Source organism: Ranitomeya variabilis, chromosome 2 (assembly GCF_051348905.1).
Source record: "Ranitomeya variabilis isolate aRanVar5 chromosome 2, aRanVar5.hap1, whole genome shotgun sequence".
Lineage (NCBI taxonomy): Eukaryota > Metazoa > Chordata > Amphibia > Anura > Dendrobatidae > Ranitomeya > Ranitomeya variabilis.
The window spans coordinates 348,822,975-348,839,726 of NC_135233.1; the positions used below are offsets into that span (position 1 = coordinate 348,822,975).

General features: G+C 43.0%; 1 protein-coding gene across 1 annotated transcript in view; it reads right to left on the reverse strand.

Annotated features, from left to right (window-relative positions):
* Window positions 1-16,752, reverse strand: part of DHX34 (DExH-box helicase 34) — a 37,902-nt gene that overhangs the window by 15,090 nt on the left and 6,060 nt on the right. The window contains exons 7-15 of the mRNA XM_077285504.1: window positions 16,578-16,752; window positions 16,089-16,282; window positions 13,936-14,037; window positions 7,200-7,433; window positions 6,868-7,041; window positions 4,985-5,096; window positions 2,680-2,789; window positions 2,284-2,556; window positions 1,389-1,565 (exon numbers count right to left, since the gene is read on the reverse strand). Coding sequence (XP_077141619.1) covers window positions 1,389-1,565; window positions 2,284-2,556; window positions 2,680-2,789; window positions 4,985-5,096; window positions 6,868-7,041; window positions 7,200-7,433; window positions 13,936-14,037; window positions 16,089-16,282; window positions 16,578-16,752 — 1,551 coding nt within the window. The remainder of the gene's footprint in view (window positions 1-1,388; window positions 1,566-2,283; window positions 2,557-2,679; window positions 2,790-4,984; window positions 5,097-6,867; window positions 7,042-7,199; window positions 7,434-13,935; window positions 14,038-16,088; window positions 16,283-16,577) is intronic.

Below are 16,752 nucleotides of genomic sequence, written 5' to 3' on the forward strand. Positions count from 1 at the left end.
ATTCATACGACGTTGCTGGCATATTGATGGGGTTTTTTCATTGCAATTTTGGGGTATGATGTGTGTTATGTTTTAGATGTTTTTAATATGTGTGCTGAGATGTAATAAAGGTGTTCTTTTTGATACATTTATATATATGTTTTTTATTCTTGTGAGTGTGCACACCATATGAGTCTATCTTTTCTGGCTTAGAAAGACCTTGCAGGCGACGGTGGTGATTTTCTCCGATCTGATTGGAGTTGACTGCTGTTCCCGCCCCAGGGACTGCTTTGGGATGTCCCATGGTTTCCTGTGTCCCCCAATGAAGCGATAGAGAAAACAAGATTTTTGGTAGCTTACCGTAAAATCTGTTTCACTGAGCGTTCATTGGGGGACACAGCACCCTCCCAAATTGAACAGCTCTGTTTATTGTGTTATATTGTTAGTTTGAGTTTTCTATCTTTTACACGTTGCTTCTCCTACTGCTTTCTCACTAACTGAGTATCCTACTTCCTGTCAGTAGGGTGTACACTGCAGAGGAGGAGCTAACTTTTTTATTTGTATAGTGTCAGCCTCCTAGTGGCAGCAGCATACACCCATGGTTCCTGTGTCCCCCAATGAAGGCTCAGATAAACAGATTTTACGGTAAGCAACCAAAAATCCTGTTATCACCTATCACATCCTATAGATAACTTATAAACTGGCACTGTTTGGCAGAACAGTTCATTTTCAGACTAACGCTTGATCGCCGCTAGTTTTGAGCAAACGTGCTCGGATACGGTATTATCTGAGCTTGCGCGGGTGTTATCCGTGTCTACAGCATGCTCGAATACTATGTTCGAGTCCCCGCGGCTGCGTGTTTCGCGGCTGTTAGACAGCCACAACACATGCAGGAATTTCTGTTGGCTAGACAATCCCTGCATGTGTTGTGGCTGTTTAAACAGCCGCGAGACATGCAGCAGCGGGGACTCGAACATATTATTTGAGCACGCCGAAGTCACTTGGATAGCACCTGAGCATGCTCAGATAACACCTTATCCGAGTATGTTCGCTCATCACTAATAGCCGCTCCATTGAGCTGTGCTCCAATTTTTCCGGACGCCCCATAGCGAATGAATGGAGCAGTGATCAGCATCCAAGTTCCCAATTTTGCAGATGGGTGCAGGTCCAAGCGGTCAGACACCTACCAAGCTAGCACCTATCCTGTTTTATCTGCACAACCCCTTTAATAAGCTGGAGATTATAACTGTTCACCTACACAATGCTGTTCCCATAAGTAACTAGGAACCTGTGGCCCTTGACATTAGAGGTTTGCACGTACATCCTACAGCCAGGAAGGACTTATCTACTTTGGAGCCCACACCCCACCATGTGAATAGAGAATCCCGCTACATGTTTCTCCTGCTTACCCGCAGACAATTATATGTCAGGAAGCTCGTTACGCCATATCCTCCTTTCTCAGGATCTGGCTTCATCTCCTCGGTGCTGAACAAGCCCTTTAAGTTGTGACTGTCGGTAATTGTCTGGGGCCCCACATAAAGGTTCTGGGCCTCTAAAACTGCAAGTCGTCTCATGCTGTACATGATCTGAGGAGGAAACAGAAAGAAGCTGAAACAAAAGGAAAATTGGGCAAAAAAATATGCAAAAACTAAAGCAAGCGATTCCACTCAGCAGTACTTTTATCTACAGATGTAGTGGAGCTGAGTTTGTCATTTTCCAGTAACGGCTTTTTCCCTCTGTTGTATGGAAAGATGCTAAATTAAATGGTGGTGGCTTATGGCAACTTCTTATGGGTTCACTTAACGGCAATTTCTACTTGAATTGCCTCTTATTCCTAATTAGCGCTCTATATTAATTTTCCATCTGTATGTTTTAGTTTTTTTCCGTGAAAACATAGCATACAGTTGTATGCCACTCACAAGCTTATATATATATATATATATATATATATATATATATATATATATATATATATATATATATATATATATATACACAAGAATAAAGGTAAATCCCTTAAAAATGTGATTTGTGAAAAGTTTTAAGACTTTCCATGTAGGGCAAAATTCTAAAAAAAATAATAATGAAAGTTTAGTTCCTCTATAAAGTTTTATTTTCTTATATTGGATAAATGCAACTTGGGAAAAAGATAGTGTAAATTGTGTGGGTTTATTTCATCTTGGCAATCTGACAGACGAAGGACCTGACTGGTTGTACAAATACTGGAGTTCATCCATGACCTCTACAGGAATTGTCCACTGTACTCATACGACACAATAGAGGATATCCTCAGATCCTCCTCACCTCTTTACGCACAAATTCCACGAGCCGTTGACCTAAATCATCGATCTCTCGTCTCCTCCTCCGACTCTCGTCCTCCTCGGCGTCTCGCCTACTAGATGTTTTCTCCAGCCGGGAGCGCAGCACTTTTTCCCAAGCCAGTCGGACCCGGACAGCCTCGGAGATGAGATGCAGGGCTCCTTCGGGGTCTTCCAGGTTCACCTCTATCCAGCCGTCACACACAACGCGGCAACAGTCAGCATTCGTGTCCAAGGAGCGGGCCAAGAGCAGAAGACCCTGAGTCCATAAAAGAAAGATCACCACTTCTTAGAAGCGACCTTGCAAATGGCGTGGTTTAGAAATCTCTCACTGTTTTGTGCCTACGGCTTCTATGCAGACGTCGTCATCAGGAGGACTCACCTGCAGAGCTGGCAATCTCACACAGTTCACCAAATACGCCTTGTTTGTCTCCAGAAGTGAGACAAAACCTACAATTTGGTGCTTGCTGCTGCGTCCCTTGTTTCTCGAGTCTATGGGAAGGAAATAAATGAGTGCATTATAATTCACACCCCTAGTACTTTAAAGGGGTATTCCGGCTTTGGAAAACCCACGTCTACCGGCTGCAGTTTATTTAAAAAAAAAAAAGAAAATAAAATTGCGCTTTACTTACCCACCCCAGGTCCAGAAACCCGCCGCTCCTGGTGTCTGGTATTGTCAACAACATTAAAGCCAATCATTGACCTCATGTTGATGGCAGGAGCTGCTCAGAGTTGCTGAGCTTACTGATTGGCTGCAGCGTTGTCAGCGCTGCAGACAATAACAAACACCGGGAGCAGAAGTGGACACTAAGCGCTGAACCCAGGGATAGTGAAAAAAAATTTTTTTTCTAAATAATCTGCAAAACCAGAAAACTCTGTTAAGTTTTATTGCATCCCTTAGAATTGGTTCCACCTGACAATGTGGCCAAGAAGACAGAGCATCTGTGCTCCAGAAGGATTTATAAGACCGTGTTTGGGGGGAACATTGAAATCTGTTACTTTTCTTATACAGGTCCTCTGTATTTTTCATCTTCATCTGAATCTTCTTTATTTCTGCACACAAGACTTAGCTTTCTTCCCATCACTTTTCTTTCACTCACTCTGCGTCTCTTTAACCTAAAATACTCACACGGTGCATTAAATATATGAAAATATACAGGAGGGAGGGGCGGCATTACCCGATCTCTATCTCCATTATCTGGCTGGCCAGGCTAGAGCTCTCAATAAGTGGATGCCTGGTGAGTCTCTCCCCAACTCTGAAAGCCACTTACTTCAATCAGCCCACATTGACTGTCCACTAAATTTTTGGGAGATGGAGAAAACTAGTGTTCCCCGTATGCTGCCTTTACTTCGTTTGGCGCGTTCAGTTTGGAGGCAAATAAAAAAGATTATTAGTTTTACAGCCATCATAGCAGAAATGCCCCTGTGGAACAACGGCTATTTTCCGGCTCTGTCAGGCCACCCATCCACGGATTTTTGGGTAATGCATGGTGTCTCTTCAATAGGCGATCTTTATAATGGGGGAATCTTTGTATCTTTTGAGCAGCTACAAGCTAAATATAGTATACCGAGGTCCCAGTTCTTTCGATTCTTACAATTGAGGTCAGCCATGCAATCGTATATGAGACACTTGGGCGCAAACCGTGCTACATCCTCTCTACCCTTGATAGGGATTCACAATTCTCAAGGTCCTCAGGGTCTCATCTCCTCCCTCTATACTTACTTGCTATCTATGGGAGCTACACCTACTCTGGATTCTATTAAGGGGAAATGGGGGAGACTCCTCTCCGGTATACAGGAAGAGGATTGGGATGATGTTCTTGAATCTCCAATTAAAGTATCCCCATCAGTTAACAACAGGATGACCCAACTATATATAATACACCAAGCATATTTAACTCCGGTACGGCTCTTTAAAATGGGTCGTTTCCAAACATCAGAATGTTTGCGATGTCATTCACCGGATGCAGACTTCATTCACATCATATGGGGCTGTCCTATCATTTCTCATTATTGGAGGGATGTGACGTCTTTGTTGACGGCGCTACTATCAACCCCTGTCCCCCTTGACCCACTAACTTGTATATTCAGTGTGTGGGAGGAGGAGAATTGGGATCTCCACACTGGGATCCTCTTACGGGAAACTCTCTTTATGGCACGAAAGATATTGGCGCTGCGGTGGATGGCAGGTTCACATCCCTCCCTGAGATCTTGGATTGACCTAGTAAACTCGATCATTCCATATGAACGCACACTATATCAAAATAGGGGGTGTCCGGGAAAATTTGAAAAAATTTGGGGTAGATGGAATTCTTCCCATCTTACTCTGTAGTTACAACATGACTGTTTTTTTTGGTACTGGGTAGAGGTATCACATGGGCGGCAGATACGAGGAAACGCGGCGTATTAGTAGTTAGAGTAGTGATAGGTATAATTTAAGATTGACTTCTTTATTTGTGACAAGTAATCTGATATCCTGACTCCAAAGCTTCATAAGAATGTTTGCTATAATTAAGACATTATTCTATTGTATGTTTGCTAAATACATAATTTAGTTGTATTGTATACTACGTTCAAACGTTTGAAAGCAATATGAATGTAACGTAATTTCATTTTCTTTCATTTTCTTAATAAACAAATTTAAAAAAATAAAAATATATGAAAATATATGGAAACTGGAATATGACCTGCTGGAGCGGCCTCGTCTCTCTCACTCTCTACTTGAAGAAGCTCAGGATTACTAGAGAAGACTGAGGTTGGGTGTAGAACAATACCCTGCTTAGTCCTTGTGTGAAACACCTGCAATGAAGTAAAAAAAAAAAATTATATATATATATATATATATATATATATATATATATTGGTTGAACTCGATGGACTTATGTCTACTTTCAACCTTAAAATCTATGAAAAAGAATAGTGAATAACAATCACTACAACTATAATTTCCATATTACAAGCTGAGGTTACCGCACCTATATTCATTTTGTAATGAATAAATGTTCATCACTGCAGCGCCATCCCTGTGCTTGTGGCTATATGTGGTATTGCAGCCTAGCCCTATACATGTAAATGGGTCTCATATGTGTCACTCAGCTTCAATTATTCGGTGGATGTAATGAAGGTCAGACATCTATCAATAATGCTCCACTCTAAGGGTATGTGCACACGTCAGGATTTCTTGCAGAAATTTCCTGAAGAAAACCGGAAATTTTCTTCAAGAAATCCGCATTTTTTTTTTTGCGTTTTTTTTAGCATTTTGCAAGCGAAATTAGCTTGCAGAATGCTAAAGTTTTCCAAGCGATCTGTAGCATCGCTTGGAAAACTGACTGACAGGTTGGTCACACTAGTCAAACATAGTGTTTGACAAGTGTGACCAACTTTTTACTATAGATGCAGCTTATGCAGCATCAATAGTAAAAGATAGAATGTTTAAAAATAATAAAAAAAATTTAAAAAATGCTAATACTCACCTGCAGACAGCTGATCTCCTCAGCGGCGTCCGTTCCTATAGATGGTGTGTGTGCGCAGGACCTTCCATGACGTTGCGGTCACGTGAGCGGTCACATGACCGGTCTCGCGACCAATCACAAGACCGCGACGTCATCGCAGGTCCTTCACCGCACACCAGCTATAGGAACCGAAGTGGCAGCATGCACCGGAGAGGCAGGAAGACTCCGGAGGCCATCGAAGGTGAGTATATCACTATTTTTTATTTTAATTCTTTTTTTTTGACCAATTATATGGTGCCCAGTCCATGGAGGAGAGTCTCCTCCACCCTGGGTACCAACCGCACATAATCTGCTTACTTCCCGCATGGTGAGCACAGCCCCGTGCGGGAAGTAAGCAGATCAATGCATTCCTAGGTGTGCGGAACTCCGCAATTCCGCAAATTTAATGAACATGTTGCTTTTTTTTCCGCGATGCGATTTTTTCGCGGAAAAAAATGCAACATTTGCACAAAAAATGCGGAATACCCTGAAAATAATGGGAGGCATATGTTAGCTTTTTTTTCTCGTCTTTTTCTCGTTTTTATCACGTTTTTATAGCGAAAAAACGCGAAAAAAAACGCGAAAAATACTGAACGTGTGCACATGGCCTCAGACTGGTAGTTATGACATCCCACCACCAGTCACCAGAGAGTGCAGCCGATCATTGACCTCAGCAATCAAGTGACTGATGGTCAAGACAGCATGACTTCCGGTCCTGACAGAAACCATGGAAGAGGCGGGGGGATTCAAGGAGTGATTATTGCTTTCTTTCTTTTTTTATGGATCTCTACTTTCTGTAAAGTTTGAAAAGTAGCAGAAATCCCTTTTAACAGAAGTAGGGTCTCGCGGCTTGTTTATGTGTCAGTCACAAGCAATCAGAGATCTGGAAACAGCCAAGTGGGTTGTGCTAGGCTGTGTCCGCGACTCCCATAAAAATCAATAGGATTAATGTAGACAGGGTAGCACAGCCCGCTCCGCTGCTTATGGATGATGCGGAGACACCAACATTCCCTAACAAACTCTATAATGCAGAAATTCATTTTGGAGCTTCTATCACTTCTGGAAGTACAAAAACCAACCTGATCAGAATCTTTGCGGCAGCTGTTGAAGCTGTCTGGCAATGCCACCTGCGGGTACAGGCCGTGGCAGACAATGAGTTTCAACAGGGACAGCCTTTTTGTGGACAACTCCTCACCCGCACCAGATAAGTCTCGTAGTTCATGAACATTGTGACGGAGTTTGAACTTCACGTCCTGCAAAATACATGATGACAAGAAATGCGGATGTTACTGGTCATTAATTATCTACAGTTGCACAACTAGAGGATCAACTACAAGATGGGCACGTATGGCCCAAGGACCACCAGGTCAACCTCGGCTAAACTCAGGCAGTGATAAGACCGGTCCTACACCTGGATGTCTACGCTGTCCTTCTTGTCTTTATTAGATCTTTCATCATCGTCGCTGGAAGAGCCCACATCTTGGTCATGGAGCTTCAACACTTTCCGTTTGTATTTTTCCGATCGTTCGTGTTCCCTCTTTAGTTGATGAAGCTCTTTGCGCTCCTTGTGCTGCCGTTGGCGGCTGTACCGGTCACCGACTCTGGTCTCCATCTCATTCAATATCCCGTGGTCCTTCAGTAGACCCTGGAATGGAAAAAAAACAATTAATCAGCTGTCTTATGAAAACATTTTAAAATGTCGCTGAAATGGAGAGAAGGTCAGAGACATCAGGATTTCCCATAGAAAAGGCAGAGATGGTTTATTACCACCTCTGTCTTCCTGATCATTCTATACACAGAGCTGAAAAAGATCTGTGTCTATAGTATAGGAAGTGCTGACAGACGGGTTTATGGGTGGGAGCAGGAGCTGCAGGGGTCTAGGATGCATCTGCCCTGTACTTGGGTCTAAAATGCCAGCCCAAGTTAACAGAGAAATCAACAATATTAAAAATGTATGTTAAATGTTGAAATGCCTGCAAAAGATCATGTATGACTTTACTGGTGGCACACCATGTAAAATAAATGAGAAAAAAAAAAAAAAACATTAAAAAAGAAGTTAAGAAAATAACATAAAACAAAGTTAAAAGAAGCCATTGTTAATTTTATCCCTAACATAAAAAACACTAAGTTTAAAAGGGAAAACAATTTAAAATGGATTCCTTTTTTTATTTAAAAAAATATATAATATATATATGTAATGTACTAGCTGTTTCCATCCAGCTAACGCTCGGCATGCTCATTGCTATCTAATTAACGCTGCTAGTGATTAATCTAAAGTAAATAATGACAACATTCAATAGCGCTTACGCAGGTGGTAAATTAACTTAAAATGAAGTCAATAACAACAATAATAATAATTAAAAATCAGAATAATACTAATACATTTTATTCACAGTGTAAAATCAAAAGCAAACTGGATTCGTGTGGTAATGTGGAGGGACAGAGCCTCATATGGTAATGTGTGAGGACGGAGCCTCGTGTGGTAATGTGTGGGGACGGAGCCTCATGTGGTAATGTGTGGGGACAGAGCCTCGTGTGGTAATGTAGGGGACGGAGCCTCATGTGGTAATGTGTGGGAACGGAGCCTTGTGTGGTAATGTGGAGGGACGGAGCATCGTGTGGTAATGTGTGGGGACGGAGCCTCGTGTGGTAATGTGGGGGGACGGAGCCTCGTCTGGTAATGTGTGGGGACGGAGCATTGTGTGGAAATGTGAGGGGGCGGGATTATGTGTGGTAATATGGTAAGGGGGTGGGATTATGTGTGGTAATGTGGTGGGGGGGCGGGATTATGAGTGGTAATATGGTAAGGGGGTGGGATTATGTGTGGTAATGTGGTGGGGAGGCGGGATTGTGTGTGGTAATGTGGTGGGGGGGCGGGATTATGTGTGGTAATGTGGTGGGGCGGGATTATATGTGGTAATGTGGTGGGGGGCGGGATTATGTGTGGTAATGTGGTGGGGGGCGGGATTATGTGTGGTAATGTGGTGGGGGGCGGGATTATGTGTGGTAATGTGGTGGGGGGCGGGATTATGTGTGGTAATGTGGTGGGGGGCGGGATTGTGTGTGGTAATGTGGTGGGGGGGCGGGATTATGTGTGGTAATGTGGTGGGGTGGCGGGATTATGTGTGGTACTGTGGTGGGGGGCGGGATTATGTGTGGTAATGTGGTGGGGGCGGGATTATATGTGGTAATGTGGTGGGGGGCGGGATTGTGTGGTAATGTGGTGGGGGGCGGGATTATGTGTGGTAATGTGGTGGGGGGCGGGATTATGTGTGGTAATGTGGTGGGGGCGGGATTGTGTGTGGTAATGTGGTGGGGGGGCGGGATTATGTGTGGTAAAGTGGTGGGGGGGCGGGATTATGTGTGGCAATGTGGTGGGGGGCGGGATTATGTGTGGCAATGTGGTGGGGGGCGGGATTATGTGTGGTAATGTGGGGGGGCGGGATTATATGTGGTAATGTGATGGGGGGGCGGGATTGAGTGTGGTAATGTGGTGGGGAGGCGGGATTTTGTGTGGTAATGTGGGGGTGGGATTGTGTGTGGTAATGTGGTGGGGGGCGGGATTGTGTGTAGTAACGTGGTGGGGGGCGAGATTGTGTGTAATAATGGGGTGGGGGCGGGATTATGTGTGGTGATGTGTGGTGGGCGGAGCTACTGTTCAGGGGCAGGGGGCGGGATTAGCGAGTAATCACGATGCCTCTTATATATATAGAAGTATGTGTATATATATGTGTATATGTGTAATATATATATATATATATATATATATATATATATATATATATATATATATATTAATGCATCGGGTATTCTAGAATATGTATGTAGTTTATTCATGAAGATTTTAGAATAATACATTGAATACACAGGATTCGGCCGGCCGCGACCAATTAGCGAAGCGTGGTTCAAATCCCGCGCCAATTCGCAGCCGGACTGCGCCTGTCGCTGATTGTTCGCGGCCGGCCATGTAGTATATAACAGCCCACGTAGTAAATAGCACAGCCACGTAGTATGTTGCACAGCCACGTAGTATATAGCACAGCCACGTAGTATATAGCACAGCCCATGGAGTATATAGCACAGCCATCTAGTATATAGCACAGCCCACAGAGCGTATAACAGCCCACATAGCATATAACACAGCCACGTAGTTTATAACAGCCCACGTAGCATATAACACAGCTCACGTAGTATATAACAGCCCACGCACGCAGTATATAACACAGCCCACGTAGTGTATAACACAGCCCACGTAGTGTATAACACAGTCCACGTAGTGTATAACACAGGCCACGTAGTGTATAACAGCCCATGTAGTATATTGCACAGCCCACGTAGGATATTGCACAGCCCATGTAGTATATTGCACAGCCCACGTAGTATATTGCACAGCCCACGTATTATATTGCACAGCCCACGTATTATATTGCACAGCCCACGTAGTATATTGCACAGCCACGTAATATATTGCCCAGTCCATGTAGTATATTGCACAGCCACGCAGTATATAGTACAGCCCACGTAGTATATTGCTCAGCTCACGTAGTATATAGCAATGTGGGCATCATATCCCTGTTAAAAAAAAGAATTAAAATAAAAAATAGTTATATACTCACCTTCCGTTGGCCCCGGATGCAGGCGAAGCGGTTACCGACGCTCCTCGCACGCTCCGTTCCCAAGAGTGCATTGCGGTCTCGCGAGATGATGACGTAGCGGTCTCGCGAGACCGCTATGTCATCATCTCGCGAGACCGCAATGCATGGAGCGGTCACCGGGGCGTCGTGAGGAGCGGGAAAGGCCGGTTCTGGATCTGAGGGGCCGACGGACGGTGAGTATATAACGATTTTTTTTTATTATTATTATTTTTAACATTAGATCTTTTTACTATTGATGCCGCATAGGCTGCATCAATAGTAAAAAGTTGGTCACACAGGGTTAATAGCAGTGGTAATGGAGTGAGTTACCCGCGGCATAACGCGGTCCGTTACTGTTATTAACCCTGTCTTAGCGCTGAGTGGAGGGGAGTATGGAGCGGGCACTGAATGCGGGGAGTAAGGAGCGGCCATTTTGCCGCCGGATTGTGCCCGTTGCTGATTGGTCGTGGTCGTTTTGCTGCGAACAATCAGTGACTTGGATTTCCATGACAGACAGAGGCTGCGACCAATGAATATCCGTGACAGACAGACGGAAGTGACCTTTAGACAATTATATAGTAGATATGTGTGTGTGTATATATATACACTCACCGGCCACTTTATTAGGTACACCTGTCCAACTTCTTGTTAACACTTAATTTCTAATCAGCCAATCACATGGCGGCAACTCAGTGCATTTAGGCATGTAGACATGGTCAAGACAATCTCCTGCAGTTCAAACCGAGCATCAGTATGGGGAAGAAAGGTGATTTGAGTGCCTTTGAACGTGGCATGGTTGTTGGTGCCAGAAGGGCTGGTCTGAGTATTTCAGAAACTGCTGATCTACTGGGATTTTCACGCACAACCATCTCTAGGGTTTACAGAGAATGGTCCGAAAAAGAAAAAAAATCCAGTGAGCGGCAGTTCTGTGGGCGGAAATGCCTTGTTGATGCCAGAGGTCAGAGGAGAATGGGCAGACTGGTTCGAGCTGATAGAAAGGCAACAGTGACTCAAATCGCCACCCGTTACAACCAAGGTAGGCCTAAGAGCATCTCTGAACGCACAGTGCGTCGAACTTTGAGGCAGATGGGCTACAGCAGCAGAAGACCACACCGGGTACCACTCCTTTCAGCTAAGAACAGGAAACTGAGGCTACAATTTGTACAAGCTCATCGAAATTGGACAGTGGAAGATTGGAAAAACGTTGCTTGGTCTGATGAGTCTCGATTTCTGCTGCGACATTCGGATGGTAGGGTCAGAATTTGGCGTAAACAACATGAAAGCATGGATCCATCCTGCCTTGTATGGAGCATCTTTGGGATGTGCAGCCGACAAATCTGCGGCAACTGTGTGATGCCATCATGTCAATATGGACCAAAATCTCTGAGGAATGCTTCCAGCACCTTGTTGAATCTATGCCACGAAGAATTGAGGCAGTTCTGAAGGCAAAAGGGGGTCCAACCCGTTACTAGCATGGTGTACCTAATAATGTGGCCGGTGAGTATATACAGTCATATGAAAAAGTTTGGGCACCCCTATCAATCTTAAGCTTAATGTTTTATAAAAATTGTTTTTTTTGCAACAGCTATTTCAGTTTCATATATCTAATAACTGTTGGACACAGTAATGTTTCTGCCTTGAAATGAGGTTTATTGTACTAACAGAAAATGTGCAATCTGCATTCAAACAAAATTTGACAGGTGCATAAGTATGGGCACCCTTATCATTTTCTTGTTTTAAATACTCCTACCTACTTTTTACTGACTTACTAAAGCACTTTTTTTGGTTTTGTAACCTCATTGAGCTTTGAACTTCATAGCTAGGTGTATGCAATCATGAGAAAAGCTACTGAAAGTGGCCACTTGCAAGTTGTTCTCCTGTTTGAATCTCCTCTGAAGAGTGGCATCATGGGCTCCTCAAAACAACTGTCAAATGATCTGAAAACAAAGATTATTCAACATAGTTGTTCAGGGGAAGGATACAAAAAGCTGTCTCAGAGGTTAAACCTGTCAATTTCCAGTGTGAGGAACATAGTAAGGAAATGGAAGAACACAGGTACAGTTCTTGTTAAGGCCAGAAGTGGCAGGCCAAGAAAAACATCAGAAAGGCAGAGAAGAAGAATGGTGAGATCAGTCAAGGACAATCCTCAGACCACCTCCAGAGAGCTGCAGCATCAACTTGCTGCAGATGGTGTCACTGTGCATCGGTCAACTATACAACGTACTTTGCACAAGGAGAAGCTGTATGGGAGAGTGATGCGAAAGAAGCCGTTTCTGCAAGCACGCCACAGAGACGGCTGAGGTATGCAAAAGCACATTTGGAGAAGCCAATTTCTTTTTGGAAGAATGTCCTGTGGACTCATGAAACCAAGATTGCTTCTTTCGCATCACTCTCCCATACAGCTTCTCCTTGTGCAAAGTACGTTGTATAGTTGACCGATGCACAGTGACACCATCTGCAGCAAGTTGATGCTGCAGCTCTCTGGAGATGGTCTGAGGAATGTCCTTGACTGATCTCACCATTCTTCTTCTCTGCCTTTCTGATGTTTTTCTTGGCCTGCCACTTCTGGCCTTAACAAGAACTGTACCTGTGTTCTTCCATTTCCTTACTATGTTCCTCACAGTGGAAATTGACAGGTTAAATCTCTGAGACAGCTTTTTGTATCCTTCCCCTGAACAACTATGTTGAATAATCTTTGTTTTCAGATCATTTGACAGTTGATTTGAGAAGCCCATGATGCCACTCTTCAGAGGAGATTCAAACAGGAGAACAACTTGCAAGTGGCCACTTTAAGTAGCTTTTCTCATGATTGCATACACCTAGCTATGAAGTTCAAAGCTCAATGAGGTTACAAAAGCAAAAAAAGTGCTTTAGTAAGTCAGTAAAAAGTAGGTAGGAGTATTTAAAACAAGAAAATGATAAGGGTGCCCATACTTATGCACCTGTCAAATTTTGTTTGAATGCAGATTGCACATTTTCTGTTAGTACAATAAACCTCATTTCAAGGCAGAAACATTACTGTGTCCAACAGTTATTAGATATATGAAACTGAAATAGCTGTTGCAAAAAAAACAATTTTTATAAAACATTAAGCTTAAGATTAATAGGGGTGCCCAAACTTTTTCATATGACTGTATATATATATATATATATATATATATATATATATATATATATATACATACACACACATAAGTTAAAAAATTGGAACAGCACCAAACACAGTACGTTAACAAAGTACACGCATCACCAGCCAGCAGTCTCAGAGGGCTCCTTGCAATATATATGTACATATACACAGCCGCGAGACATGCAGCCGCAGGGACTCAAACATAGTATTTAAGCATGCCGAAGACACTCGGTTAGCACCCAAGGATGCACAGGTAACACCTTATCCGAGCACCTTCGCTCATCATTTAATTATTACCATACACACCAGTAGTCACGTGATAGTCAATATCTGCAGGACAGGATGATATAACACTGATGGGATAAGTTCTTCCCCAGACTCACTTTGAATTGCCGCCGCAGATTCGTCATCTCATACAACCGCTGCTCTTCCAGTCCCCGCCGACGACACCATTTCCTAGAGTTACTGGAGCGACTGGATTTGATCTGGTTCCCAATGTGGACGAAAATAATATTAGTATTCACAGCGTATAGCGTAAAGCTCATACATACTGTATAACACAATGGCCGTCTCAGCATTTATTCAGCGTAATGCACCCATGGGCTGTACATAGTGTGATGTCTCACCGACACCGCAGAACTTGCAGTAGAATGTCAGTGTCGACCTCTGGCTCCTCCCTCTGCATAGAACTTTATGAGCACTAACTGTCATTTCCTTTCTCAGTAATTTGAAAATCTGTCCTCACGGAATACAAATTCCTACACATTCTTCCCATAAATTGAGAGTGAAAGATCAGTACAACAGAAGACCGAAGCAGATTTATCTGATAAGATATAGTTCAAAGTCGCTTTTTCTCATGTGAACCATAGATTTATAAAATAAAAATCAAAATGCTGGTTACCCTTTAAGTAATTGGTGCAGCCATCCCCCATATACAGTAGTGGCCAAGACAATTTTTCCATTACACAAGATCTCTCAGACAGATATTAAATCCAGATGGCCGATATCTGATAGAACATAAATCTCGCCTTGCCTGACCAGAAGCGATAAGCACGTTTTCATGTAATCTGCACTTGTTTCCTGTGTGAGAATGCCATTATGGCACTTGTAGTTTTCTGATCACGTGTATCAGAAAACACAACCGTGGCCGGACTTGTAACGTTCGATAAGTGATGTGCTGAATTATTGGACATGACCGTGTGAGGTTTGTTTATTGCAGGGCGAGTTGTAGTTTTGAATGACACCATTCACTTTACTATATGATGTACTGAAAAATATGAAATGTGGAGAAAAGAACGAAATTCTAACATTGATTTTTTTGGGCTTCATTTTCACGGTGTTCATTGTACAGTAAAAAGTGACCTGGAATAATGAATATTCATGTCTGGTAGAGTATAGCGATACCAAACACATATATATCGATCAGTGGTAAGAAAAAATATATCAGAAGTTTGTAAAAAAATATATATATAAAAAATAAAAATAAAGAAAATAAATTCAATTTGGGTTTCGCCATTTTCCAATACCCATAACTTTTTATATTTCTTTTGACAGAGTTTTGTGATGGCTTGCTTTTTCATGTAGCGAGCTGATGTTTTATTGATACAATTTTGGGATGCACTCAATGATTTTGATCACTTTTGATTGCATTGTTTTTGTTTTTAGGGGGAGAGAAGTGCAGAAATCAAACAAATAACAATTCTAGAGTTTCATTTTTTTTTCTCCTTCGTGGGGTTTATGGTATGGTAACCCTTTACATGCCATGGTCGTTGTTATCCTTTCTAAGGCCACGCTCACACGTTCAGTATTTGGTCAGTATTTTACATCAGTTATTTGCAAGCCAAAACCAGGAATGGAACAGTATAACAGAAACATGTCAGCACTTCTGTATTTATCACCCACTCCTGGTTTTAGCTTACAAATACTGATGTAAAATACTGACCAAATACTGAACGTAGTCGAAAAGTAATAAGATGTCTTGCGATCTTCCATGGCTAGCTTAACCCATTCCTGACATCTGCTGTAAATGTACAGCACCAGTAGGGAGCAGGTGTGGATGGTGGGATCAGATGCTGAGCCCACACTGTACACGACAGATGCTGGCCCTGTTATACAGCCGACACCTGCCCTTCTCAAAGCAGCAAACACGCCTCGCTCCAATCACTGCAATTTAACCTCTTAAATGCCACTGTCACTCTCTTACGGTGGCATTTAAGTGGCACAATCCCAGTAGGATGTTGATTTCAGCACCAATTGCTTATTCCTCCTGCTGCGACGCAATTGAAGATGGCGGCCGAGGACTCGCTGAAGCCAGTACCCTTTATAATCCTATGAAACACCCCCTGGATGGAATTAGATTACACAGTCATCTTTTATAACATGCAAGAACTTATGTCCCAATGTTATAAATTTGATATCTTTGTTAATAATTAGTGTGAACAATCTGTTATTTTTATAAACAATGTATCCGGTGTGATTTTAGTCATTAAGATTTCCTTTTTCGGGACCACCTACAGGTTACCCCCAGCCCTCTCACCTGGATCCACTCATTGAAGACATTGAGCAAAGTGAAGGGGTCTCCATGGTCGCTCTCTAAAGGTTTCCTTGCGGTGGAGCACTCTGGGTTGCTAGTGGCGCTCCGGACAAATGGCGACTGCACACTAAGGGCCGCTGCAACAGTCAACATTGGCTCCACCAGGCTGAATAACGACCCTAATATCAGCATCTTTCCTACGTGGGAAAACATGAAACGATTAAAGCTTTGTGCCAAGAATAAATCAAAATCATTGCAGTTTAGTATGAAAATAAAAAAAACGTAAAAGGGTTGTCCGGAATCAGAAAAATGGGTCTGCTTGTTTCTGGAAACAGCAAATCTCTTGTACACGAGTTGCATCTGATATTGCAGCTCAGTCCCATTGATTTAAATTAAGAGGAGCTGCAATACCAGTCACTGCCTATAAACAAGTGTGGCGCTGTTTCTGGAAAGAAATAAACTTGGGCAAATGACTTTAATTGGATTCCTTACCAATAACAACATCCACTGGTAGCTGTGCCAGCAGATTTCCAATAGGTGTGACTTCTTCACTGCCATCAAGCGCGCCCTGGTCTCGCAAGTAAAAAATGGCCGTCTCGATGCTCGACATTGGGGGCTGCTCTATGAAAGGGAAGGTGCGCGGATCTCCTAAACCCATACTCTTCAT